Source organism: Podarcis liolepis (assembly GCF_965112155.1).
Source record: "Podarcis liolepis genome assembly, chromosome: 7".
Lineage (NCBI taxonomy): Eukaryota > Metazoa > Chordata > Lepidosauria > Squamata > Lacertidae > Podarcis > Podarcis liolepis.
In genome coordinates, this window is record NC_139561.1 from 74,811,133 (window position 1) to 74,838,070 (window position 26,938).

Genomic DNA, 26,938 nt, shown 5'->3' on the forward strand with positions numbered 1-26,938 from the left:
CCACCGAAGAAGGGAGCAAGTAAAGTCCTGGGTAATTATTTATTCACAGGATAAATCTCACACACCAACACCAGAGATACCAAAAATGCCCCCGCCCCCCACAGACTGAGACCACCACCTCTGTCTCCATCCTGCTTCTCCCATCTTTTTATTTGTAGAACTCGTGCTCCTGTTCGTCTTTCTTGATGACAGTCTTGTAGGCCTTCTCAAAGTCCTTGGCCAGCACAATGTAACGGTTCTCCCGGACAGCCAGCATGCCAGCCTTAAGGAGACAGGAAGGAGGGGAGGAAGCATGAACAGGTAACACCAGCAGGAAGTAAAAACTAAAAAAAGGGGGAGTACTAACCGCTGTCTAACACACGATACTAACCTCCTGGCAAATGGAGTTGATGTCGGCTCCTGAGATCTTATCCGGCCGCGCCACGTCTGGAAGGAAGAGTGAAGGAAAGAGCAGGAGCAAATGGGCCCTGTGTGGCCATTCCAGAAAAGGTGAGAAGACTGGCCCATATGACTGCGAAATCCCCCATTGGGAGCTGCCACCTTTCCCATTGAAATGAGAAAAGTTGATGATCGGCAGCTGCTAATTTTGCATTTATTTATTTTTTGCTAAGGGCAGCACCTGCCAAGTGCGATGCAACCCTTTCCATGGAAGTAGGAGGTTGGCAGCGGGAGCTGGGAAAATAGTCAGGCGACAGGTACACCCCAGCTTCCAACCCCTGTACTCGAGGATGCTACGGTTACAAACAGTCCAACTGGCCTCTTGTTCGTCATTCCCCTTTATTTAACAGCATTAAATAAAGAACTGGTGGCCCCCCAGATGTTGTTGAACTCCCAGCTCCCATCATCCCCAGACATTGTGGCCAATGGCCTGGGATGATGGGAGTTATAGCTCAGCAACTTCTGGACAGCCGCAGGTTTCCCGCCCTGGCTTGCTCCCCATATTCACTGCCAGAAGGATTGGTGGGTAAGAGGGGTATTTTACCATCCAACTTTAAAAGACAAGAAATAAGTTCAGGAAACTTTATTCTGTTAGCAGGTCAAAGCGGGGGGATGACACACAAACAAAACATCTCTTAAGCTCAGCTGATTGGCCATTCTTCTAGTCCCCCTGCCCTCCACCCATTTCTTCCCACTACACCGTCCAAAAGGATACAATCCTCCAGATCCACCTCCTCAGACAGGTTCATCTTGCTGGTGATGGTGGTGAAGATCAACCGTTTTTGGCGCCGGTCCGGCAAGGGAAACTCAATTTTACGATCTAGGCGGCCTGGCCGGAGCAGAGCAGGATCCAGGGTGTCTGCTCGATTCGTGGCCATTATCACCTAGAAGGGAACCAAGAGAGAACACCGTTAAACCCAACTTCTTCATGCAAAAAATTAATGGCAGGCTCGGGCAGACTGTGAATTTGAGTTTGGTAAGTTAAGTGGAGAAAAGCCAACATTTGTTGGAACCCTTTAGGCAGGGATGGAAACTGGTGGCCTTCCAGATGTTGCTGGACTCCAACTCCCAAGGGGCCCAGGCCAAAACTGAGGGATGATGGGAGTTGTAGTTCAACAACATTTAGAGAGCCACAGCTTTCCCCATCTTTGCTTTAAATCCAGAGCTTATGCTAAAGAGGGGAATTGCCTTTCTAGGCCACTCAACCCTTTCCCTTGCCCCCCCCACCCCCACTGCTGCCCAACACACGTACCTTGACGTTAACATTCTGGTCAAAGCCATCCATCTGGTTGAGTAGCTCCAGGAGGATGCGCTGAACCTCCCTATCAGCTGTAGAGAGACCAACAAGTTTATCAGCTGGTGTGCCCTGGAAGAGAGAGCTGCCCTTTCCTTTCGCTGCCATAGCCAAAGCTGCTTTGCGCTACCGACCCATCTTCAGGGATATTGTGCAAGCCTGGAATGCACCACACTGGCCTGTTAAGCCGTCATTCAGAGAACCTCAGGATTTATACAGCTGTCTAAGTTTTGAGTCCTCATTACTGCAGAGAAAAGACTGCAGAAGTCTCAGTGGTGCCCATTGAGGGGTTTGGAGGATACGAGACCCACAAACAAGATGCTGCGGTATAGAGTCTGCCTGTCTGGCATTCTAATCAGACAGCCATGTCCTTTTACAGGCTACACCATTCCAGTCTGGCACTACAGTTTTCCATTCTCACCTACCCGCCAGGCTGCTGAGCATGCTCAGGGTTTACTGGGCTGTTTTGGGATACCCTCAGCCTTGGGTATGTTTCCCATTTCTGTAAAATGTGAAGTTTCTCCAAGCCTGCTGCTACCCTCCTTCCTTCTCATGTGCAGTTGGGTGCCATTTGTTTCCTCATCCCTAGTATACAAGGACAGAAAAGCAAGGACTTCTAGTGGTCTATGCCCATTTCCATTGCTGGGGATTAAACCAGGGACCTTTCTGCATGCAAGGTGAATGCCCTACTACTGAGCTTACAGCCCTTCTAAGCCTCCCTGCTTCTTCCACACTCAGCTGCCATCCTATTTCTCGCTCAACAAATCCAGATTTGCAACCCCGACTGCACAAAATAAAGTGATCGCCCGCACAAAATATGCCCGATTCACGCAAGTTGAAGAATTTGGATGTCCTGTTTGGAAAAAAGATATTCCCCCCTAGCAGAAGCATTAGCCTCACCTGGGCCAAGTCTGTCCTTTGGCTCTCATAGGCCAACCATATGCAGAGGTCACTATGTTCAACCGACAAAAGAACTACGGAAGCCCAGGGTTCTAGCACATTGTGACACTGGAAGGTCAGAGCAACACCTAGAGGAGGCAGCAGGAATTGCAGCAGCCCTACCCAGCTGCCAGGACTCAGGCAGAAACTAGGGGTTGCACAGCCAACACAGGATTCCCAAACTTATATTTGCTGCCTAATACGGAAGAGGGAACTTCACCATTTCCCCAATCGCTTGCTGGCTGCTTTTATCAGCTAGGGGTGTGTGGATCTAGTCAAGGGGTTTGGAGCAGCAGGAGAAAGGTTAAAGCAATTTCCTCCAGGTGGTATTTCCCAAATATATTTGAGGCTGCAGCAGAGGAAGAGACTGGGAAGCAGGACTGCTGCACTGGCTCAGATGACAGCCCAGCCCCCTTGCTCCTTCTGTCCCTGAAAAGTTTCTATTCCTGCTGCTCATTATAACTTTAATAACTGATCCGAGTTCATTTGCTTTCCTCTTCCCTCCCCCATCCCATTTCCTTTCGTGCCGTGTCTGTTAAGACTGTAATCCTATGGGCAAGGACTGTCCTGTTTTTACCGATTGTATGTAAGCTGCTCTTCCCTAGTCCTTCCCTCTATTCAGGTGGCCACAGTTGCCCAAGAGCCCCACCCCCTCGCTCCCTCTTCCCCCGTCACCAACTCACCCCCGGTCTGGGCATCAAAGCGCTTGGTGGCAATGGCGTCAATCTCGTCAATGAAAATGATGGCTGGGGCGTTCTCTTTGGCCAGGCGGAAAACGTCCCGCACCATGCGCGGCCCCTCGCCCAGGTACTTCTGCACAAACTCGGATCCTACTACCCGAATGAAGGCAGCTGGAGGGAAAGGCAGAGTTAGATCCAGCTTCTTTGGCATCCCTCGGTCTCCCAGGGAAACCCATCTTAACGGGGCCACCACCTTGGGAGGACCAAGGGATGCCAGCAAACCTACACCCAACTGGGTAGTGATGTATCCAAGCCAAGAGAACTGGTGCCCTGCTCACCTGTGGTGTGATGAGCCACTGCTTTGGCCAACATGGTTTTCCCGCAACCAGGTGGGCCGTACATCAGCACCCCCCGTGGAGGGTCAATGCCGATCTGAAAAAAGGGGCCGAAAGGTGAGAAAAGAACAACAGAAGAGGCCATCTCAAGGGCCCTTGTCACATCTCTCAACAGAATAAAACCCTACTTTGTGTACGTTTCCGAGCACAATTCAAAATGTTGGTGCTGACCTTCAAAGCCCTAAACGGCCTCGGTCCTGTATACCTGAAGGAGTGTCTCCACCCCCATTGTTCAGCCCGGACACTGAGATCCAGCACCGAGGGCCTTCTGGCGGTTTCCTCATTGCGAGAAGTGAGGTTACAAGGAACCAGACATAGGGCCTTCTCGGTAGTGGCGCCTGGTCTGTGGAACGCCCTCCCTTCAGATGTGAAGGAAATAAGCAGCTATCTTCTTTTTAAAAGACATCTGAAGGCAGCCCTGTTTAGGGAAGTTTTTAATATTTAATGCTGTATTGTTTTTAACACTTGATTGGAAGCCGCCCAGAGTGGCTGGGGAAACTCAGCCACTACACCCAGAAGCCTCCCATCCATGCACCAACCACATCCAGATTTTGCTTCAATGATATTGTTGCATTGGGCACCGACTGGGCTAAGGGCTGGTCCAAGCACTGAGAAGGGCATACACAAGTAAATCTTGGTGTGCACCCATGTAAAATATCTAGAAATAATAGCCAGGATTTAATCCGGGCTCTGCTTGGGGATCTCCCTCCACTGGCAAGAAGGCACAGGTGTTCTCTATACAAAGCAGCTCAAAGATTAAAAGGCAGAAGGTGGGGACGCAGGACTGATAGCTACCAGCGCATGCAACAAGGGAGGTTTCCCTTTGCTGTGTTTTTCAATCATACAGATGACAACCGACCCAGCTTAGGGCAGGAGAAAAAACGTTTGCTTTCTTCTTTGTAAAATGAACACAGGCGATGCAGTGCGGAGGATGCCGTTCTCTCTGCAATTCCACCCCACCCACTTCCTGTCCCAAGCAAACGAATATTAATGGGAGCCATTAAGGGTAAGGGTAAGGGAGCCATTAAGGGTAAGAAGCAGCAGAGCTTCTGCTCTGCATGCAGTTGGCTCCAAGTTAAATTCCTGGCATCGCCAGAAAACACTGCGAAGGTCCCCGAGCTGAAGCCCTCGAGAGTCATTGCTGGTCAGTGGAAAATAGTGAGCTCGATGGGTCAGTGGTCTGACTCAGTATATGGCATCTTTCTAGGATCACTGTTGTTGAAGCAAGCCACTGCGAGCTTTCTAAAGGAAAAGTGCAGATAGATACATGAATGACAGCCTATTTGTGCACACACTGCACATACCTCTGACATAGAAATTTAGATCACGTACCTGTTTGTAGAGTTCAAAGTGGGTAAGGGGCAGCTCTACTGCCTCCCTCACTTCCTGCTTCTGAATATCCATCCCACCAATGTCGGCATACATCACGTCTGGTTTCTGATCTGCTCAGAGAAGGGACGGGACCTCAGGTGTTTTCCTGCCCTTGGATCTCTTTCTACCCTCCTACATTCTTTCAAGCGCTACCTTGATTCCACTGGGCCTTTGTCTTCATAGCCTTGGGCAGCCTTCCCCCCCACCCCTGCCTGCTGTTTTGGACTACAACTCCCATCAGCCCCAGCCAGCACATGATGGAGCTCCATTGGAGCCGCAGTTCCAACGTAAACCACTTCATGCTCCTGGATCTGATGGGCAGTGCAAGCACAGCTTGCTCCAGCGAAAGCGCAACCAGGAGCTCACTTTAAGCTCCCAGCTGTTCCTTTGCAGCCATACAAGTACCTGCCTGTCAGGTGTGCAGTGGGTAGGGTTTGCAAGGAATGTCCTTGCAAGCCAAATTGGGACTTGCGGGTCTGAGGTTCCCGACACCAAGGACTCTGAAGACAGCAAGTGCTGTCTTCTTACTGAAGGCATCCAGGAATCCCTGCCCATAGGCAGCCCATTAACAGGGCTCACCTCTCTGATCCAAGGAAGAGTTGCCTTACCTGAAGTGAGCATCATGATACTGCTGTCAGCCTCAGGGGGCAATACGTCCACCAAGGCATTGCTGTGTTTATGCAGGGCCACAGAGGCATTGGGTTTCAGCAGCTCCCGGTCAATGGTGCTCAGGATCCGGACGTAATAGTTGGAGCCTGAAGTGGAGACACACTTATGAGATAAAAGACTGGAAACAGAGGCCGCCAGGGAGACAAGCCAGCTCTTATTCTCAAGCTGCAATGTAAGGGGAGGGGAGGGCTGGCACCCGCACTTGGCATCCCTGGGCAGTTGCCAGAGCCCCAGCACCCTGGCAGTGCCAAACAATACTTGCCTCCCTTTACTTCTCCCGCCCTCCCCAAATCACACACACACACACACTGGGCAGTGCCAGGTCTCTGAATCTAGCTGCCATTTAAGTTTCCCACAATTCCCCTGGCGTTGTGGCACTTGGGGCATTGTGGGAAATTTGAATGGCACTCCTCGGCAGTTCAATACAGCTCAGAATGCTGCTGATTGCTATTAGCCACCACCACCTGGGGCACACAAGCACAGCAGGGCCCCCTGCCAGAGCGGACTTTGTCCACTGCCTCCTCAAACCTGGAGCTGGCCCATTGCAGGTAGATGGGAAGAAGGAAAGAAGGGACTGTACCTGTGGTGGAACCAACAATGGCTGTGTTCTGATCCACGGCCTCCAGGAACTGGCCAATGACCAGCGGAATGCTCTGGATTCGTTTCACCTCCTCCTGGGCGTGCAGAAACTCCTTCTTTAGATTCTTCTGCTCATCTTTGATGTACTCCTCTTGCACTTCCAGGAACTCCAGCTCTTGCTGCAATTTCTACAGGGGGGCACACCGAAATCCTCCTCAAACCTCCTCCTGCACCAGCTGAATTACCACTCATGATATCGTAGGAACACCTAGGAAGGTGCCTTACATGGTCAGAGCACTGCTCCATCTAGCCAACCCTGACTAGCAGCAGCTACCAGGAGATGCTGGGTAATAATAATAATAATAATAATAATAATAATAATAATAATAATAATAATAATTTATTATTTGTACCCCGCCCATCTGGCTGGGTTTCCCCAGCCACTCTGGGCGGCTTCCATAGAAACCAAAAATACAGTAAAATATCACAGATTAAAAACTTCCCTGAACAGGGCTGCCTTAAGATGTCTTCTAAATGTCAGGTAGTTATTTATCGCTTTGACATCTGATGGGAGGGCGTTCCACAGGGCGGGCTCCATCACCGAGAAGGCCCTCTGCCTGGTTCCCTGTAGCTTTGCTTCTCGCAATGAGGGAACCGCCAGAAGGCCATCGGCGCTGGACCTCAGCGTCCGGGCAGAACGATGGGGGTGGAGACGCTCCTTCAGGTATACTGGACCGAGGCCATTTAGGGCTTTAAAGGTCAACACCAGCACTTTGAATTGTGCTCAGAAAAGTACTGGGAGCCAATGTGGGTCTTTCAAGACCGGTGTTATGTGGTCTCGGCGGCCGCCCCCAGTCACCAGTCTAGCTGCCGCATTCTGGATTGGTTGTAGTTTCCGGGTCACCTTCAAAGGTAGCCCCACATAGAGCGCACTGCAGTAGTCCAAGCAGGAGATAACTAGAGCATGTACCACTCTGGCAAGACAGTCCATGGACAGGTAGGGTCTCAGCCTGCATACCAGATGGAGCTGGTAGACAGCTGACCTGCGCCTCCATGGACAGCTGTGAGGCCAAAATGACTCCCAGGCTGTGCACCTGGTCCTTCAGGGGCACAGTTACCCTATTCAGGATCAGGGAGTCCTCCACACCAGCCCGCCCCCTGTCCCCCAAAAACAGTACTTCTGTCTTGTCAGGATTCAACTTCAATCCATTAGCCGCCATCCATCCTCCAACCGCCTCCAGGCACTCCAGGGTATTGAACCTGGGACCTTCTGCATGTAAAGCGGATCCTCTGCCACTGAACTACAGCCCTTCTCCGTATGCAGCGAGCACAGGCTTCTGCATCCACACCACTGCCCCCTCAACACTACCACTATAGCAGACAAGCTATGTAGCCAGGGAGATTGGGAATTTCTGATCTTAAGAGTGAGATCTTCTACATACTGCAGAATCTGAATTATATCGATTTTTTTTTAAAGAAAGTCACGGAGAAAACCTTCAGAAAGGTAGAATAATTACAATCCTTCCCCACAGACCCGAACATCTGCCTCTATGCCCTTACTGCTTAATACCCCTTCTGTTCAACTTCCTAGTCCTTAAGAAAAAACAGTAATTCCTAAGCAGCTAACTCACACTCCAGTCAACAACACACCTGAGACCAACAATACAAAGACATTTGCTATATAAGGTGCAGTAACTCAAACTGTACACAGAATTCCCAGTGCCGTCACATTTGCGTAAAGACACTGCAATGATGGCAGTTTTGTTTTCGATCCCATTCATAATGATCCACAACATGCAATTCAACCTCGCCTTGCGGCAGTAAATTGCATAAATTAATTTCTGCAAGGTATTAACATTCCACAAAAAAATTAATTTGGACAGAGCAGGCCAGAAACAATTTCTAACACATCTTTGCACCTCTCCATCAAATATGGCACTGCAGCAATGGTGCCCTAACTCTTCTACTGCTCCACCAGTTTGCCTCTATAAAAGCAACCTCTGTGGCTCCGCTGCTATCTCATCAAACAATGATGGGGAATATTTGACCTGCGGGTCTCTCATCAAAAGTGATGTCATGCATGCAGCAGGTGGTGAAGTGTTTGCAAAGAAACAATCTGGAGGCTTAAGGTGTGCTCCCGATTTCTTTTCATGGCAAGCACTGCTGGCATTCAGCACCTTTTGAATTTGGCACCAAGTGCAAGCCCCAAAGACTGGTCCTGTTTGGGAGTTCCTGGATGGAAGTGGAGTTAATCCCTGCTGAAAGCGGGATTTGAAGGCACCACTGATCAACCGAGCTCCCTCTGGGATCAGCTGCACTGAGGAATTCCCAAGTGCAGCCAACCTCTGCCAAAGCAGGGATTAACTGATAGGCAGGTTTGCAAAAGAATAGCAAGGGTACTTAGCCCATGATCCTGATTCTCTCCTTTGAAGCTAAGTTACATGCTGGTATCAGGTGATTGACAGGTGAGTGGCCTTGTCCACTCAGCAGAGTGGCTCCCAAGGAATCATAGAGTTGGAAAAATGAGGGTCATCTTGTCCAACCCCCTGCAATGCAGGAATCTTTTGCTCAACGTGAGGCTCGAACCCACAACTCTGAGATTAAGAGAATCATGCTTTACCAACTGAACTATCCTGGGAGCTTAGGATCCAGCCTGCCAACCTGCTCCTGTTTCCCACCCCTGTTCTTGAGCGAAGGACCACACAACAGCCCCCTCCAGCACCACAAACAGAGCGCTACAACCTCACAGCTGAACAAGATCACCAGGTAGCTCACCTTATAACGGCTGTACAGGTCCTCCACATCCTCAGCCTCAGGAACTAGGAAGGAGAGGGCAGTCTGAGGCCTAGAGATGGAGAGAGCAGGAAGCTCATCCTAGAATCAGGGAACACAAAGAAGTGAGAATGTAGAGTTATCTGGGAAACTTTCACCTCCTGCACTGCACATGTCACCTGCCTAAGTTGGGGGACCTGAGGCTCCCTAGATGTTGCCGCAGTAAAATGCCTGTCATTCGTAGCCATGCAGGCTGAAGCTGGTGGAAGCTGGGAGTCCACTGAGCTGATTGAATGACAGGGGAGCAAGCCAAAGGAACAGTCCAGGAAAAAGATGAAGTTTTGCTGCGGCCTCCTCCTACGCAGGTTTCATCAGAGGCTAAGTTCTGCTACCTGTATCTATGTCGCAAGTTTAAACACTTTAGGACAAATTTCAAAGGCATAGTTGTGCTAAAAACGTCCCCTCTTCGAGTTGTAATAAATGTCCCAAACCCAGCAATGAGGACCCGCGACTGGAAGCTTAGCTCTTTATTGGCAAAGAACACAAGGGGCGAGAATCCCAGGCACCGCTCCTGCTAAACAGCTAGCTAGGCATTGCCTTCTTCAGACCTGTGCTCCAACCCAGACAGCTGGAGCAACTGTGTGACGACCATGCTTCCCTCAACACATTTAAACACCCTTGTGGTGTGCACAAGCAAACAACTTCTGCGTAGCATCTCCAGCTGCTCCTGTCACTTTAAGCCCCTTGTTGTCCTTGGAGACAGCTGGGGGGGGGGGATAGAGGAGATTCTAAGAGCTCCCATCTCTCTCTGGGACTCCCTCCTCTGCGCCTTCCTGCAACTCTTCTTCCTCCTCCTCTTCTCCTGACTCTGACTGCCAGGCCTCTTCCCCTTGCCTTATGTGAGGTCTAAGGTAAAGGTAAAGGGACCCCTGACCATTAGGTCCAGTCGTGGCCGACTCTGGGGTTGCGGCGCTCATCTCGCTTTATTGGCTGGGTCATGTGGCCAGCATGACTAAGCCGTTTCTGGCAAACCAGAGCAGCGCACGGAAATGCCGTTTACCTTCCCGCCGGAGTGGTGCCTATTTATCTACTTGCACTTTGCTGTGCTTTCGAACTGCTAGGGTGGCAGGAGCAGGGACCGAGCAACGGGAGCTCACCCCGTTGTGGGGATTCGAACCGCCGATCTTCTGATCAGCAAGTCCTAGGCTCTGTGGCTTAACTCACAGCGCCACCCGCGTCCCCTCATGTGAGGTCTAGAACCCCACAAATTACTGGCCCTTTCTCCCGGATCATCCTTCTCTGCCCATCCTTTGGTCACCTGCCTATCCCTGACAATAAACCACCAAGCACTTTGCACAGTCCAAATCAACACACTGATATTAATTATTGTTGTTCCACAAATCAGACTGCAACACAATGCTGTTGCGTATCCCCTTCTCTAACAGAAGCTCTAACAGCAGAAGAGGGGACAATCATTACCTCTTTTTGCCTGGCACCTGAAGATATGTAACCATGGTGCCAGGCAAGCTTCCAAAGGGAGAACATTTCGCAAATGAGAAGCCAGTTGAAAAGGCCCCATTCTTGTGATGCTACCCTCCGGATCCAGCAGGGAGGGGGAATGTGAAGAAGGACCTCTGATGATGATCACAGGGTCAGGGTTGGTTCACATAGGGAGAGGCGGTCCTTGAAGTATTGCAGTCATGAGCCGTTTAAGGCTTTATAGATCAAAAGCAACACTTTGAATTGTTTGTTTGTTACGTTTAAGGCAGCATCTGAAACACCAGCATCTGCCGAACCACAATAATCATTTAGTCTGAAAAACCCCACAACCAAGATTTGGCAACACCTTAAACAAGATCAAGATTAATTAGCAATGGAATGGGATGTAGCAGGAGAAGGAAAACAGGAGCCTGAAAGGGGAAACCTAAATACGTGTCTACCCGGAGAGAAGTCCCACAGGGCAAGGGCCACAGCTCAGTGGTGAAGCCAGTGCTGGTGCCTGATTATTTTGATCAGTAGGCAAGGCTAACTACTTGTACCCACACAATAAATAAATAAATGCTAACTTCAATGTTCAGAAACATGTTTAGTAGAAAAAATGGAAAGCACAAAAACCTAGTTCCGATAAATGTATTTTAAACTGCAAGAATAAGTAATACAACCATCTTTGATTGCCTTTCTCAAATACAAAAGACAATGTTTTAGCACACAAATCATTTTTAACAACCTTGCAAACTGAGATGTTAAAATTCAAGTCTCTTTTAAAAAGCTTCCATTTCAGGCGCATCCAACTATCACTCTGTGTGCCTTCCCCCTTTTTCTAATTTTGTCACCCACTCCTTCGGGTCAAGTGCTGCCAAGCCAACTGGAAGCCTCTTTCCGCAGCACCCCTTGAGCATATGTAAGCTTTTCTAAGTTCGAGAAACCAGGTTCAGAACGTACAAGTGAAACACGCATCAGGAATTCGTAAGATGTAACAAAAAATATAATCAGTTATTATAATTACTTTTTAAATGCCTCTCTAAGGCCGGTACTGCCCATCCCCCTTTGAGGTCTGTGCCCCGTGAGACTACTTACCTACCTAGCTGGCCTACTACTAGCTGGCAGCCTTGGGAGGAGCATCTGCTTTGAGCGCAGAAGAAAATCCCAGTTTGGCTCCCCAGGCAGGGCTGGGCGAGAATCCCTGCCCGAAACCCCGGAGAGCCTGGCCGCTGCCAGTCAGTGCAAGCAGCACTGAGCCAGGTGAGCTCAAGGCACCTCCCTGCGCCCAATGGGGCCGACTCCTATCTCAGGGTAGCTGCTTACAGGGCTTTCTATGGGGCCGGGGGATGTGGGGTCCAGTGGGGCAAAGAGCTAAAAGCCCACGGTCCTCCTCCTCCTCCTCCAGGGCCCCACCAGCCCCGCAGTGACTCGGCACCTCGCCGGTCCCCCGCCGGCCTTCTAGGGCTTCAGCACCGCTGCCTCGGCCCCTAAGCAGCAGAGGCGGTGGGGGGAGGACGGCGAAGGAGGAAGATCCGGCCGGCGCCGCCTTTCCTTCCCCACGACGCGCGTCCCGGCCTCCCTTACCTGCGTTTTCTCCACCAGGATCCCGATCTCCTCCATTTCTCAGCTTAACAAGGCCAGGCTGCTCTTCGCCGCTTCCGGGAAAAGCTGCCGGAAGCTGACAGAGAGGCTGACGGGAGATGTAGTCCTTTTCGAGAAAAGGGATGAAGGGGCGGGGAAAGTAGCCGGCGGGGTGAAGGGGGGGGGGATGATGCGAGTCGTAGGCCAGACTGCCGCTTTGGAACCGGGAGCCTATTTGGAAACTGGACTTAGGGCGGGGAACTTTTCGTGTTGTTGGATGAGGAGCTGGGGAGCCCCAACCGCATTTGGAGGCACGAGTAATTATAATAATAATAATAATTTTTTATTTATACCCCGCCCTCCCTCGCCAAGACCAAGACCGGGTTCAGGGTGGCTAACAACCAATAATAAAAACAAGTTGATTAAAATACAATTTAAAAGATTAAGATACAACCTTAAAACATTAGGATGCAGTCTCTTCATAGGAGGAGAAAGGAAAAAAGAAAGAGGGGTAGGGAATCAAACTGATTCTAAGCCAAAGGCCAGGCAGAACAACACTGTCTTACAAACCCTGTGGAAAGAAATCAGATCCGCAGGGCCCTGGTCTCATGAGACAGAGCATTCCACCAGGCCGGAGCCAGTGTTGAGAAGGCCCTGGCTCTGGTTGAGGCTAATCTAACTTCCTTAGGGCCAGGGACCTCTAGGGTGTTGCTATATGTGGACCTTAAGGTCCTCCGTGGGGCATACCAGGAGAGGTGGTCCCGTAGGTACGAGGGTCCTAGGCCGTGAAGGGCACCTGAAATCTGACCCTGTACTCCACCGGGAGCCAATGCAGCTGGAAAAGCACTGGGTGAATATGTTCCCATTGCATATTCATGGGAGCATAATTGTGGTGCCTGAACAGGTGGCCGTGTTTCTTCGTGCCATTTGCTTTCGCGGGCTAAGAGCCTGCTTTGTCGGAGGGACGGAGCGTCGCTTCATGAAGGGACGAAGCCTGTAATCCTTAAAGGAGCACTGCCAGTGCAAATTCCAGTGGTAGATGCACGGATTTACGTGCATACATTAAAGCACATTTCCCACTCAGGCCAGAAAACCCTGAGAACTGTACAGTAGTTTGCCCCTCGCAGAGCTATGCTTCCCTGCACCCTTTAAACTACAGCTCCCAGGATGTTTCCTGGGGCGCGTGAGCGCTATATAGGCATGGTGTGTAAGTATGCAAGGACAGTCCAGTATTGGATGCTGAGAACCGGCTCGCGCCAGCCCTGCGCTACGACCCTTCTGTTAATCTCGCAGCAGGTTGCACGCGGGATCGTGGAGTGGTTTGGATCCCCCAAACTCAGAATCTGGAGTTGCAAAACGCCGCACCGGTTGCAGGAATGAAGGTCGCTTCGGTAGCGTTGTGCCCTCCCGGACCAGGGCAGAGTTTGCGCCCACAGAAAACGGCGCATTTTTAATGTCTTAACAAATAAATCTCATTCCCACTCGAAATTAAAAGACTCAAATTAGAAAGATACATCTGCTTCGGGGATGGTTGCGCCTGATGCTCAGTAACAGGCAGGGTAAAATCCTGGGATTTCTCCATTGCTTTCTATGGGCTGTGCGCGCGAGGGCGTTTTTATAGGTTCCTGGGCACCGTCCATTTACTCCTCGTGTCATTCTACCACATTTCCTATCTCTACTAACGGGCCCGGCAGATGGTAAGAATATACCCTGCATTCCCACCTTGCCGCCTCTCTTGACTGACAGGAGCGCCGGGCGAATGGCCTCTCCGTTCCCCGCCTACTTCCCTCTGATCGACAGGAGCTCTCAGCCAACTCCCGTCGCCGTTTCCTGGGACAAGAAATGGGTGCCGGTGGAGTTGAGGCGGGGGGGGGGGGAGAGAAAGAGAGATTAATCCTACCCCCGAGCCCCGCCTCTTGCCCGTGTGAGTGACAAGCCGACGAGTCAATGATTGCCCCTCACAGCCGAAAGGACCCGGCTCACCTATTGGCTGTGGCTGTGGGCGGGCTCGCAGCCGGAGCGGCTCCTCCCCTTTATGGTGGTTCTTTAACAGCAGGTAGGTAGGGAGGTGGTTTTCGGTGCCCTGGAGCGGGTGGGGGAGGGGGAGGCGAGTTCGTCCACCCTCCGGCGGCGGGAAGGGAGGCCGCCTGAGGTGATTCCTGCCTCGGGGAATGGCAGCGGCGAGGGGCGGCGCCAGGGCTGGGGGTGAAGGGGGCTCCTCGGCCTTAGCGGGCTCCTTCCCTGCCTAGGGAACGGTACCCGTTTGCCCTTCAGCCGAGAGCATCTCTCCCGCCCCTTTTCAACGGCCTGTTTAGAGAAATCGGGGGGCTTCAGGCCCTTTTTAAAAAGTGCATTTTGTAATATATACATTCCTAGATGTACGACTATATAAATAATTGCAGTAAGAAACGCGTGTTTTCAAAAGGGGTGGTTGTTGTTGGGGTGTCCAGGGGGATCTATACATGTGTGAAGGGAGGGTATTATTTTTTCGGTTTTGTTTAATTATTTACTTGTTTCTGTCCTGTATTTTGTTCTGTGAGCCCCCTTGAGATCTTACGATGAAGGGAGGTATATAAATCTAATAAATAATAATAATAGTGATAATAAATATTTGTTATCAATAATAATGTAATTAATAAACCTAAACTTAAGTGTCTGGAGCTAAAACAGGACCCTTGGCTAATCGCTGCAGCTCAGCCTTTCCACAAGCCAGGTGAAAAGCTGGCTTTCCTAGCTTAGGTTTATTGATTTGTAAGTTTTGCTTATTATATTTCTGTCCTTCTCAAGGAAGGGTGCAGTATTTTTCATATGCAGACCTGATTTTTCTCCTCATAGCAACCCTTCGAGGGAGGCTAGGCTGAGAGATAGTGCTCACACCCACACCATACGTTAAAAAACACTCTGATACAGATCTTGGGGTTTGTTCTTCAGGGAGCAAGTGGTTTCAGATGGGAAGGTCTGAACGCACAAGTGGCTTGCACCAGTCGCATCACAACCTTATTCTTTAAGAGTCTCCCTTACCTCACACTTCTTAAATGGAAGCAGAAAGGTGGGTGGAGACCAGATGCAAAGGCAAATAAAACTCATTTGCCTTGAATTGTTTATGTAGAAGTATGAATTGTGGTAGCTCTACCTTGTTGCATAGAGACAAGGAAAGAAGCATTTGCTAAAATTCCCTTTTTACACAACAAACAAACAAAAATAACCACCCAGTAAGTCTTTTGTACTTCCACTACATCTGGACATCTGAATTAGAATTGGAGGTGGCCTTTGGGTCATCTAGAACAACTCTTTTTTCTGAGGAGAAAAATTGCTTTGGGGAGCGGTGGGGGTGGACCCAACGCACAGCTGGTTTCTTCAAATTGGTAGAATGAATGTACACACAATACACAGCTAGTTTCTTTCTTCAAAATGGTAGAATTGGTTTCTCTTAAGCTTATCCTTTGTGGTAATAGAATCGGGAATAAAATAGAATAGGTAATTGGAGAGTGCTGTACTAGTCCAATGCCTACTGATCCCCCCCCCCACATTTTATTGCAGAAAATTTCTGCAGCCTGAAGAGATGGCTGTTCATCTTCTGATTGAAGATGTCCAGCATGGGACCCACTTTGGTTGATTGGTTCCATTATCAAACTGTTCTTAGTAATAAGAAATTGTGTTGGCATCTATCTGTCTCTAGAGACAATGGAGTGCACCTCTGGAAGTCAAACGGTTAGAAAATCACAGCACCTGCTGTGGCTGCAGAGACTGATAACTTGTTATGTGTAAGCAGCACCATAGTGACCTCCCCAGGGCGTAAGCCTGGGCAGTGTGTTTGGAGGTCCTAGGCTGCTCAGACGACAAGACCCACCTCACGGCCTCACTGATGTGGTCCAAAGGAAAGCAGAGCAATACATTTGGCACCTGCTTGGCTGTAGGAGTTGCCGGAAGGAGGTGTACAAGGCGCTACCCAACCATCTTGGGGATTGTATTTCGAATTTGTGTAGGGTTTACCCCGTAGACTTTTTTTCTCCTGAAGATATCCCGCAAGGCAGCAGAGGTTTAGGATCAGAGTTTTCCTTTTCCTAGATGGGCTACCTTCTCATGTTGAAAAGCTCCATCTGCCCAGAAATCTGTTCTTCTGTAACTTAAAGCCATCTATTTATTCCTTCTGGGGTAGCAGGAGACAAGTGTTTTTTTCTTTTGCATCACAGCCATTCAGGTATTTGAAGAGTGCAGTATTGCGCACACAAACACCCACACCCTTCTCCAGGGTAAAATAAATGGTCTGTTCTTTCAACCTTTCCTCATAAGACTTTTTCATATTTCTGACTATCTTCGTTGTCCTACTCTAAACCTGTTCCAATTTGTCTGCATTCTTCTTAAATGTGGTGCCCAAAACTGGACATAGTTCTCATCTGGAGGTTTTATTAATATAGAATGAAATGGAACACTTGCTTCTTGTGACTTGGAAACAATGTTGCCTAAATCATTAGCTTACTTTTGCACTCTAGAGACACAAGGATACAGGGTTAACAAAATAAAAAGCTAAAAACAAACACAATTTTAAGATTAATAGTGTTTTGAAGGTTAAGATTAAAAGTGTGTTCTTCAGGTTAAAAAATGAAGAGTGTTTAGACAACTGAACAGTGTCAGACTTCGGCTGGATGACCATGGGCTAGTCACTATCTTTCAGCCTAACCTACCTCACCGTGATGTTGTGGAGTTAGAACAATGAAAGTCCGTTTGTAAACTGCCCTGTATTTGGAAGAAAGTTGAAAAACAAATATTTAGCCATAATTCTTATCTTCACCATGTTTTTAAGCACCTGGGGAACTAGGATTTTTCCAACATCCATTAGTGACAGCTGCATCTTCTGTTGTTTTAGCAGGTGAATAAGACTAGCTGACATTTAGTGTAAACAGATACCCTACTTTCCTGAAACTGAGCATACATACAAACCAGTGACTTTCTTACTGGATTATCCTTGGGTTGTTGTTAACCTAGCTTCCTTCCTACAGGAGAAGCAGTACTCTAATGGCATTTTCTTATGAGCTGGTGACCTGCCCTGGATTGATTCCACTCCATCTAGTATGAATGGAAGGATGTAGCTATTGTGGCTGCCCTGAGTTCAGATTCCTGGGTTTGGCGGCTGCAGGAAGCTCTGTATAAATGACACATGGAGGTGGGTCAAGCATCACCTACGAGGCATTCCTTGCATGGAGATTGGGAACCTTGAAATCCCTTGCATTTAAATTCCCTTTCTTTGTATCTGGGTTGCCGGTGCATGGACTTCCATAGGCCAGACTTTTTGCGTCTTCTGCCAACAAAACTCTTCGATTTTCCTTGGTAATGATGAGGCGTGACAGACCACAAGAGCGGGCAGCCAGCTGGCCAGCAGAGCATATCAAGGTGCTCCTTGCCCTGTGGACCGAGGCGGCAGTCACTCACGATCTTAGCTCTCATGGGAGGAACCGTGCAGTGTATGATGGCATTTCCCAGCGCCTTGCAGAAATGGGCATTTACCGAACCGGGGACCAGTGCCGGGAGAAAATGAAAGGCTTGAAAGTGGCTTACCGGAAAGCAAAAGAAAATAACTCAGTTGGGCGACCACCCATCAAGTGTCCATTTTATGATGAGATCGACCAGATAATGACACAGTATATAAACTGCAGACCAGGCTTTCCCTCAGAAGCTGGTGAGGGGTCCAGTATCTGTGCAGACAGACAGGAAGGCATTTCTATATCTGAGCCCTGGGGGACCCAGTCTAGCATCAGTGAGCGGTGGGGGTCTCAGGTCTCTGGGCACTGGTTATCACAGACTGCTGCCTCTGAAAGCCAAGGGACTGATGAATTCAGCTATGCCCAGGCAGAGTCTCAGGATGCCTTCGGTGAGATCCAAGTCATCCCAGTTCAAGTGAAAGAAGAGGAATCAGAAGATGAAATATCACCTGAGCTTGGTAAGCTCCATTATTCGTTTTGCCTGGTTTATTTCAGCAGAGCCCCTCCTGAAGGATACCTCAGGTGGGGCTGACATCTTTGATTTGAATTATTTGTTTAATTGTAGCCTTTTACTGGGTATTTAGCCTTCAAGGCCTCTGACCTGCACTTCCCTATATTCTTGGCACCCACATATTTGTCAAGTGCTTGCTTCTCCTCTGCTCTCCTGTGAAGACTTTCTAGATGCCTCTCAAGTTCTGTCTTTGTCCCCTTGTATTGTAATCTTTTTTGCCTGTAGCAAAATTGCACTTTATTGTTTCACAATCAGACCAAAAATAGCTTAGACTTTGGACAGTTGGGGCACCTGTCCGAGATGAATGTATTCCATGCAAGAGATTACTATGACACTAACTAGGGTAATGAATTGCAGCACTTTCGTCCCTTTGGACTGCAAGATCCTCCATTATAAATAACACGCTCTCTTTCAAGTTTGTTAGCCTTGTCCAGTTGATTCATCTTGAACTTTAAGATTGTCTCTTAAAGGTCAAGAGCTCTTAGCACCATATGTACATATGCATCCAAGTGGGTGCAAGTCGTACTAATTTCATCGTAATTTCATAATTTGTCATCTGGGTAGCTGCAGTACAGCTGTTTTTACCTACACATTGCCCACAATTTCAGGGTCAGTTCCAGCAGAAACTTTTTTGCACTCATGGGGTCACATTTTAAAAAGTGATTCTGCATATGCTTACATTTTAAAATGTTACAGTGGAGTTAGTTTTTCTAAATAGATATCCTAGATCACTGCCCTTGGACTCATCCTGCAAAAGTTACATGACAATAAAATGAAAGCCAAATCATGCATTCAGAAGAAAGCATGTGATGCATTCTTCATAGAACTCTCTAGCATGTAGGTCATGGGTGTTGTGTGTCTGAATGCTCTCACAGGTCAAAAAGCTAAAGTACTTTCCCTATAGGTGCTAACTTTCCACATGGAGGGAAATTTGATGTAGAGTACAAAAGCTTGGTTTCTTAACATGCATTCTGAAGTGATTTAATCCTGTGAGGATTGTAGTGGTTGCTTTTTTGGACGTTTGAATCATCTCTCATTCCTTATGGACCAGCATGCTCTGTCACTAAGGTGGAATGTATCCTAAGTATATGCACACCATTGCATTTCTCTGGATACTCATTGTGCTTTGTTGCTTTCCTTACAGATGTGGCCTCTCCTATAGTGATGGAGACCCAGCCTGCACCAAGACATCTCATATCCATGCTTGACCAACGTCCCCACCTCCGAACCCGGAAGCAAAAAGCTCAGGGAGATGGGCAGTCAAGCTTCCCAAGGGGCACTGGCCAGAAATATGGGCGTTCCCATCAGCTGGAAGTGCAGAGAATGCAGAGACAGGTTGCTAGCCAAGCAGAGGAGAAGCAGAGTTTAGCAGAGTTCATCCAGCATGACAGGGAGATGCGCCGGGAGGATAGGGAGTTCCAGGCCCAGCTCTTTGAGAAGCTTTTTCAGAAGCAAACCGAGCTTGTCCAAGCACTGACTCAGCGACCTCCTGCCAGTCCTACCTCCACCGCTTGTACCAACGCTTTGCACACCTTGCAGGTGTCAACAAAGAATGGAGCAGGAACAGCTGCAGGCCCTGGCTCACAGCTACAGGCTTTGCTAGAACAGATAATGCAAGCTGATGTAGCAGGAAAGGGCTTAACCAGACTTCCTGTGAAGGAGGCACTTGGAGGAGCAGTGAAAGTGCCCCCTGAAGTGCAGTATTGGACTGCTGAAGAGATACTGAGATGGCTACTATCTCAGCAGTCTCCTGGAGACCAATGCCAAGAGGTGCTGACGGGCCTGAGGCCGCCTCCTGTTGCAGGGCACATGGGGACAACAGGAAAGGGTGATAACCCAGAGGCACACATCTCTGTATTGAATCCATTGTGTGATTCCTTCCAGAGTTCTGGACAGCAAGATAAAGGCCAACTTCATAGCAAGACCCAACAACTCTGCGGCAGCAATTGTGCTAAAGCGCTGGAAACGGACATAGACTTAGAGACACAGCGTCAGTCTTTCAGGCAGTTCCGCTACCAGGAAGCCCAGGGACCCCAAGAGGTTTACAGGTGCCTGTGGGGACTTTCCTATCAATGGCTGAGGCCAGATGTCCGCAGCAAAGAGCAGATCATGGAGCTGCTGGTTGTTGAGCAGTTTTTGAATATTTTGCCTGACGAAATCCAGACTTTGGTACGTGAATGTCAGCCAGAAAACGGCAAGGAGGCTGTGGCCCTGGCAGAGAGGTTTCAGCTTCACTTTGAGTCCAAGAGGCAAAGGGATCAGGTAGGATCATATTTCTGATTATTTCTGATTCTTGCTTGGAGCTGACCTTACACAGGTTTCTCCTTGGCCAAAGGACACCAGATAGAAACCTAAGAATTCTAGCCCTCAGCTTTTAGAAGGAAGGGACAGAGATTTGTGGCAGGGCGGGGCCAGGTTGGGGGTTGAGTAGGCAGGAACAGTATGTTCTGCAAGGCACAGAAGCCTGTCTTCTGATTCCTGGAAACCATGCCTGCTATTCCCTTGGGTTTATTGGCCTTTGGTTAACACTGTATGGCAGGGGTGCAGAACCGGATTCAGATGGTAATCTGGATCCTTATCTCTGCTTACTGGCAGGCTACGTTTGGCAGGTAGACAATCGAACCACACAGCACTTCCAAGCCCCAACAATCCAAGCAAATTGTTGGTGCTTGAGGAGCCTTGAGTGCATTGCTTCCCAAGCACTGGCAATCAGCTGATAGTCTGTGGTGTTTGGAAAGCACTGTGCAAGGGGCTTTGCAGGCATCACCAACCAGCTGAATGTCAGTGCCTGTAAAGCGCCTTTCATCCAAGCCTTGTCTTTATCTATTCCCCACTTCACATCATCTTGGGTGTTGCTTGGCCAAAAAGGGAAAGGCAGACCTGGCCTGCTGTGTGACTATTCAAACTTTTTCTAGACAACTATGATGGCAGAGTTGGCTTTTTAGAAACAACAGACATTTCATTAGTACAAAACATCAGATTCTTAGCAACACATCCATGTAAGTAGGATACACTCAGTCTTGTTAGGACTCGGGTATATACAGTAGGATCCAGTCTTTAAGGAACATTTAGAATGAGTTGGCTCTCCAGTTACATACAGCAAGTTCAAATCATCCATGGTTCACAGATAACGGGGACCAACACCGACATCTTTGGTGAAACTAAAGGGCCTGTTAACTTGAGCAGAAGGTGATGAATGCAGATGTGGCATTCTTACTGTTCCAGGCACGGGTGATATCCGATGACATGGTAGCAGATTCCCCCCAAGAAGAATTGGATGAGGTTCGGAGACCATCTTCCATCAAAGACAGTCAAGAGAACCCTAGGAAAGTTGGTAAGGAATGCCTTCCTAGATTGCATTAGGCCATAGAACTCCACCCTTACTTTTCCAGGTTCATGGGATTACGTGTTGAGGAAATGCCTGACATCATTTCTCCCTCACCTGGCACTCCTCGTAGTAATTACATCTATTGCTTGGCAGTAAACCTGCTCCTGCTTTCATCTGCTTAACGTAAGGGCTCTAAAATAAAATTTACTCCGAATTCTACCACTTTCTCCTTTGAGCACCTCATGCTACAAGAGACTACACTATGCTACCTTCTCAGGGGCCAGAGAGTATAGTAGACTCTGAACAGATAGGTTTGGCCAATTATTTATGTTTAGGACAGCAGAAGTGGTTTTGCGTGGAATTTGCAACCCTTCCATATTTCCCTCTTCACACTGGGATGATTGGAACTACTGCTAGATACAGGATCATGGTTGTAAGGACGCTTTGATTGGTAATTCTTTTTTCCTTTAAAAATTTTTTATTAATTTTTGTAGAGTTGGATGGGACTAACATCTAGTGATTCAAATCCTACACTGCTAAACAAGAGCATTAATACAATTCAGCCCACACCTACATGTCTTCTGTCAACAAACAAAATAGCAGACGAAACCACAGGAACCACCAAAACAATGAAAATGGTATTAAAGGGATTTATAAATTGCCATGCCTGCAAGTAATATGAACATCCTCTGGTTTCTCTTCAGATCGTATAAATCTTTCACCTATGCAAATATAAGTTGTAGCAACGGTTGTATGATAATTACAACAATTTCTCAAAATGCCTCAAATTATTATGATGAAATCTCCAGGACTGTGTCCTGTTTCATGCTTCAAAATTATGTTCACTAGCCAATCTGATCTTCAGGGGAAGAGATCCTGTCAGTCACGATTTTTAACATGAAGAAAAACGATCTTCCAAGTTGCCTTAAGGGAATTTTTATTCAGGCTCGTTGAAAGGGTGGCAGGGGTATGTTTCTTTGTATACATCGGGTGGAAAAGGTATGCCACACTTCAAAGGATAAAATGCATTACTATGCAGAGTGTGAGTTCTCTTTAGGATATAGTGATATATTAAGTGTCCTTATTGAGTGGGCCTTGAGAATACACTTTTTCTCAGTCTCCATTCATCATCTGTAATATGGAAATAACGGTAACCCACTTCGGAGTTTTTGTGGTAGAGGAAGACTGCCAAGCATCTTTTGCATTCAGAGGACTGTATTCATGATTATTCATGGCCCTTCCTGATGATCTGTATCCTAAGAAACCTGTTAAATAATGAATCCTGATACTCTAGGGGTGAGTGGAGCCCTGTGGCATCTTCTGATTCCCAGCCTAGGGCCTTAACCACAAGCCCATCTGTTATTTTTCTATCTTGGCAGGTCTCTCAAGATAAACTTATTCTCCACCTTCAGGTACAGAAGCACACCTTCGGCTGAGGAAGAGACCAAAGTCATGTCCAAGGGAACGGACTGTGGCCACAGAAGATGGAGAACGTGGAGAGGCAGCAACAAAGCAAAGGAAGCTGAATGATAACTCAGAGGAGACATCTGAGGCTGGGGAGAAAGCTAAGCAAATGCCAACCCCTGCACCAGGAAAGCAAGCCGGGAAAGCGAAAGGGAGGGGAAGATCTGTTTCCGGGTGCAATGTTGCTGTGGCTGTAGAGAGTCTGGTTGAGGGGGAAGCTAAAATGGAGGGCAGTGGTAGGGTTTCAGAGGCTCTGAACGGGGTGCTGTCTTCTAATTCATCATGTGAGCAGAAAGCAACAGCTGGCCTTGGGCCATCTCAACTGGTCTTTGACAAGGATGGCAATGCGTCCTGCCCCCAAGCAGGGAATGATGGTCACATATCTCCAGAGGCAGATAGACCTTCACTCAGCGACAGCATTGAGATGTTGCTGCACTCTCCCTGGAGTGGAAACGGCAGTGGCGACACCACCCACGATGGGCCACCAGGCTCCAGAATGCTACCTCCATGTGCCAGTTGCACCGTATTGAAGGCTGAGCTGGACACTGTGCGTGAGGAGCTCCGACTAACCCAAGGTAACTGTTGGCATGAGCAGACAGTGGATGTTCCATTGTGGTGCCATGGATTGCCTTTCGGGCCCTCAGGCACCTATATTGTGACTGCATGGAATTGGTGGGTTCCGTATAATGCCCGCTCTTGGGAATGCCAGTGAAAACAAGACTCGCACATGACAAGTCCCACTGCCTCCTTCCGTCATAATGTCCAGGAGCACCTGCCATGTGAACAATGTGTTGATGCTGAGTGATGTAGCAGATGCTTCTAGATGCTATGGCATGAAGTGGGAGAACCCCCATGGTGGCATACTCCAGTGGGGTGTGTGGTATTGTCTTTTGTGTTACTGTATTTTGTGTTCATATGTTGCAAACCGCCCTGTGAGCTGTGGATGAAGGGTAGTATATAAATTTAATAAATCAGCATAATCCACACATCACTTTGCATAGAAAAGCAGAATACAGTGGTGCCCCGCAAGACGAATGCCTTGCAAGACGGAAAACCCGCTAGACGAAAGGGTTTTCCGTTTTGGAAGTGCTTCGCAAAACGAATTTCCTATGGGCTTGCTTCGCAAGATGAAAATGTCTTGCGAGTTCCTGCGGTTTTTTTTCCTTCCCCCCCCCTTTTTGCCAAGCCGCTAAGCCGCTTATCAGCTGATCCTAAGCCGCTAAGCCGCTTATCAGCTGATCCGCTAAGCCGCTAATGGGCTTGCTTCGCAGGACGAAAAAACCGCAAGACGAAGAGACTCGCGGAACGGATTCTTTTCGTCTTGCGAGGCACCACTGTATACATTTAATACAGAGTGTGTATTAGATATAGTATATGTAAATTTAAATTTAATTAAATAAAAATGGCACAGCTTGTAACACAAGCAAAGAACAGATGATGTCATGGTATGATGATCTAGAAAAGGCTTTGCAGAAGTGGGTTTTGAACACGGATTTAAAGCAGGGGAGGCAAATGGTGAGTAGACAGTGATTATTCCAGACATAGAGAGTGGCACAATAATAGGCAGAAGGGGAGAGGTGAACAATAGCAGATAAAAGGAGAGATAAAAGTTAGAATGATAACAGATGAGAGATAGAAGTTGAGAGCGACAAACTTTATACTTAATGATTTTCACTCTAGGGTTTTAAAGCTAGTGCAACAAAAAAAGGGAAGGGTATGAGGTGTATATTACAAGACTTCAAAAAAGAAAGAAAGAGATTATTGACTAATGAAAGATGGCAGAAAGGAATGTTTTGGGGGTGGCCAACCTGTGCCCCCCGCCAGCCAGCACAACCAATGGTCAGTGTTTGTGGGAGCTGTAATCCCAACATCATCTGCAGGACCACAGGTTAACTACCACTGTTCTAATAAGAATTGTTGGTAATGCTGCCTGGAAGTCGTACTGACGGCTCCATCAATGAGGGTTGTTATATTTATTTTGTTCATTTGTACAGCTTCCACGCTATATGGGTTGAGTGGTACCTCTTTACAAGACTTATCAGAGGCTCTTGGCACTATTGTGCACATCCTCAGCAACAGGAAGTCACTGTCAGCAACAAACACATCCCAGAATGTTGCCGAAATTCCCAGCAGGCCAGTATGGCGGGAGAGAAATGTAAGTCTCCTCTCTTTGCTATCCATGTTTAAAAGCAACCTGTTATTTCCGTGTTTTCTACCTCTCATTTCTCATTTATTTTTTCCTTTTCAGCAACAAACGCTTGTTATCATGCCTCTCTCCATACTGATAAGTTTGAATAATTCGTAAAATGTAGGCAATCTAGCCTGAAGAGGGCTTACTGGTTCCCTTTTCTCTTGGTCTAGATCAGGGTTGGGATCAGGCCTGCGAAGAGCTTGTCTGAGGCCTCGGGTGGGAGTCTTGTTAAAGTTATAAACTCAACCAGAAAAGCAGTCACTCCCTGGAGGGTCCCCCCAACCAGCTTAGTCCTCCAAAGCCTGGGAAAAGTGTACCTGGCTGCCCCACCCTGTTCTGCACTGGCCTGGTTGAGATACCTGTGGCCTTCCAGCTGTTGGATTCCCATCACCCCACCCAACATGGCGATGGTGGGAGCTATGGTCCAATAACATCTAGAGCAGTGTTTCCCAACCGGTGTGCCGCGGCACACTACTGTGCCGTGAGACACCGGCTGGTGTGCCGTGGGAGGGAGGCGGGCGAGTCGGGCGGCGAGAGGCGGCGGCGGCGGCGGCGAGGATCCGCGTCGAGCCGGGGGCGGCTCCGCGGTGGTGGTGCCGAGCGGCGGGGCAGCTCGCGCAAAAGGGAGGAGCGCGAGACAGCGGAGGAGGAGGAGGCCGGCATGTCCGGGCAGCAGCAGCAACAGCAGCAGCAGCAACTCCCGGTGACGGCTCCTCCTCCGCCCGCTATCGCCGCCACCACCACAACAGCCGCCGCCGCCTCAGCTGCCGCCGTCCCTCAGTCCCTCGCTCTGCTGCCTCCTCCCACCCCGGCAAGGGGAAGGGAAAAAACGTTCACTTTTGTGCGTCCCCCCCCCGCGTGATGCTGCGCGCTGACGTCACGGGGCGGGGCTTTAATGGTGGTGTGCCGCGAGATTTTTTTCCGGTAAGCAGGTGTGCCGTTGCCCAAAAACGTTTGGGAAACACTGATCTAGAGGTCAGCAGGTTCCTCATCCCTGCTCCAATACACTGCCCTCACAGGATTGCTTGGTCTGCTCAAACTGGGTGGCTTCATTGGAGCTTGGGGAAGGCAACCAGTGTGGGAGCAGACCAGGCCAAAGTTCCATTCTAGAAGTAATTATCCAGGTACCAGATGAAAAAGACAGCCGTCAGGACTCTGAAGTCTTCTTTTAACAGTTTGGTTTCCTCTTGTTTCTTAATGAAAAGTTAAAGCAAATTTCTGAATATCTGGTATTGGATACTTTTGGGAGATGGAGGACAGATTGAAGCAGCTGAGGAATGTTGAAAGTGACATTGGTTTCTGGAAAATCTTTAAATAATTTCTACTGTTAGTTTCTGTGGTAAGTTTTCATTTCCTGAATGTAATATATATAAAAGGTTTAATTGGATACTAACTTTGCTCTCTCCTCAGCATTTCTGAAACATAAGCTGAGCATCAAGAAATTGAGCATCAAGAAATTCAGCAGCAATATTGACGTTAGGATGAGGACCTGAATTAAAAGGAAAAAGCTCCTTCAGCTCTTGATTGTCTGAGACAACCAATCTTGCTACATTCATTCTCTTTTGTCCCTGACCCCCACCCTTAGCATATCATGTAAGTTGCTCAGACTGCAGCAGGCTCTAGAGCTGAAGCTCTTTGCCTGCTGTGGTGCAAATGTTGACTGTCATTACTGTCCTTCTAATGTTACTCTAGGATTTGTTTGTTTTTATACTGTAGTACCTGTTTCTTTCCTGCTTAGCTCTAAATAAAGCAACTGGGAACGTT

At 48.4% G+C, this 26,938-nt stretch overlaps 2 protein-coding genes across 4 annotated transcripts; one reads left to right on the forward strand and one right to left on the reverse strand.

Annotated features, from left to right (window-relative positions):
* Positions 1 to 25: 25 nt before the first annotated feature.
* Positions 26 to 12,361, reverse strand: PSMC4 (proteasome 26S subunit, ATPase 4). Its single transcript, XM_083515270.1, has 11 exons — positions 12,204 to 12,361; positions 9,141 to 9,239; positions 6,367 to 6,553; positions 5,726 to 5,872; positions 5,079 to 5,188; positions 3,690 to 3,783; positions 3,355 to 3,522; positions 1,691 to 1,767; positions 1,154 to 1,322; positions 371 to 426; positions 26 to 262 (listed from the first exon to the last, which is right to left on the reverse strand). The coding sequence occupies exons 1-11, from the start codon at positions 12,237 to 12,239 to the stop codon at positions 149 to 151; spliced, it is 1,257 nt and encodes a 418-aa protein (XP_083371396.1). The 5' UTR covers positions 12,240 to 12,361; the 3' UTR covers positions 26 to 148.
* Positions 12,362 to 14,132: 1,771 nt separating this feature from the next.
* Positions 14,133 to 26,938, forward strand: LOC310711077 (uncharacterized protein). 3 transcript variants are annotated; one of them, XM_083512543.1, is made up of 7 exons: positions 14,150 to 14,256; positions 17,187 to 18,138; positions 19,336 to 20,453; positions 21,417 to 21,525; positions 22,932 to 23,558; positions 24,978 to 25,138; positions 26,585 to 26,938. In XM_083512543.1, the coding sequence occupies exons 2-7, from the start codon at positions 17,532 to 17,534 to the stop codon at positions 26,591 to 26,593; spliced, it is 2,631 nt and encodes an 876-aa protein (XP_083368669.1). In that variant the 5' UTR covers positions 14,150 to 14,256; positions 17,187 to 17,531; the 3' UTR covers positions 26,594 to 26,938. The 3 variants fall into 3 exon arrangements, with proteins under 3 accessions (XP_083368670.1, XP_083368669.1, XP_083368668.1); XM_083512542.1 differs by having other exon boundaries at positions 14,175 to 14,256; positions 17,201 to 18,138; XM_083512544.1 differs by lacking the exon at positions 17,187 to 18,138 and having other exon boundaries at positions 14,133 to 14,256.

Coding starts and splice junctions, on each gene's coding strand:
- PSMC4 (XM_083515270.1), bottom strand. CDS start 12,239: ATGGAGGAGATCGGGATCCTGGTGGAGAAAACGCAG. Junction 9,240..12,203: donor TCCTGGTGGAGAAAACGCAG/GTAAGGGAGGCC, acceptor CCCTGATTCTAG/GATGAGCTTCCTGCTCTCTC. Junction 1,768..3,354: donor CTTTGATGCCCAGACCGGGG/GTGAGTTGGTGA, acceptor GTCTCTCTACAG/CTGATAGGGAGGTTCAGCGC.
- LOC310711077 (XM_083512543.1), top strand. CDS start 17,532: ATGATGAGGCGTGACAGACCACAAGAGCGGGCAGCCAGCTGGCCAGCA. Junction 18,139..19,335: donor TGAAATATCACCTGAGCTTG/GTAAGCTCCATT, acceptor CTTTCCTTACAG/ATGTGGCCTCTCCTATAGTG. Junction 21,526..22,931: donor AGAGAACCCTAGGAAAGTTG/GTAAGGAATGCC, acceptor CTCCACCTTCAG/GTACAGAAGCACACCTTCGG.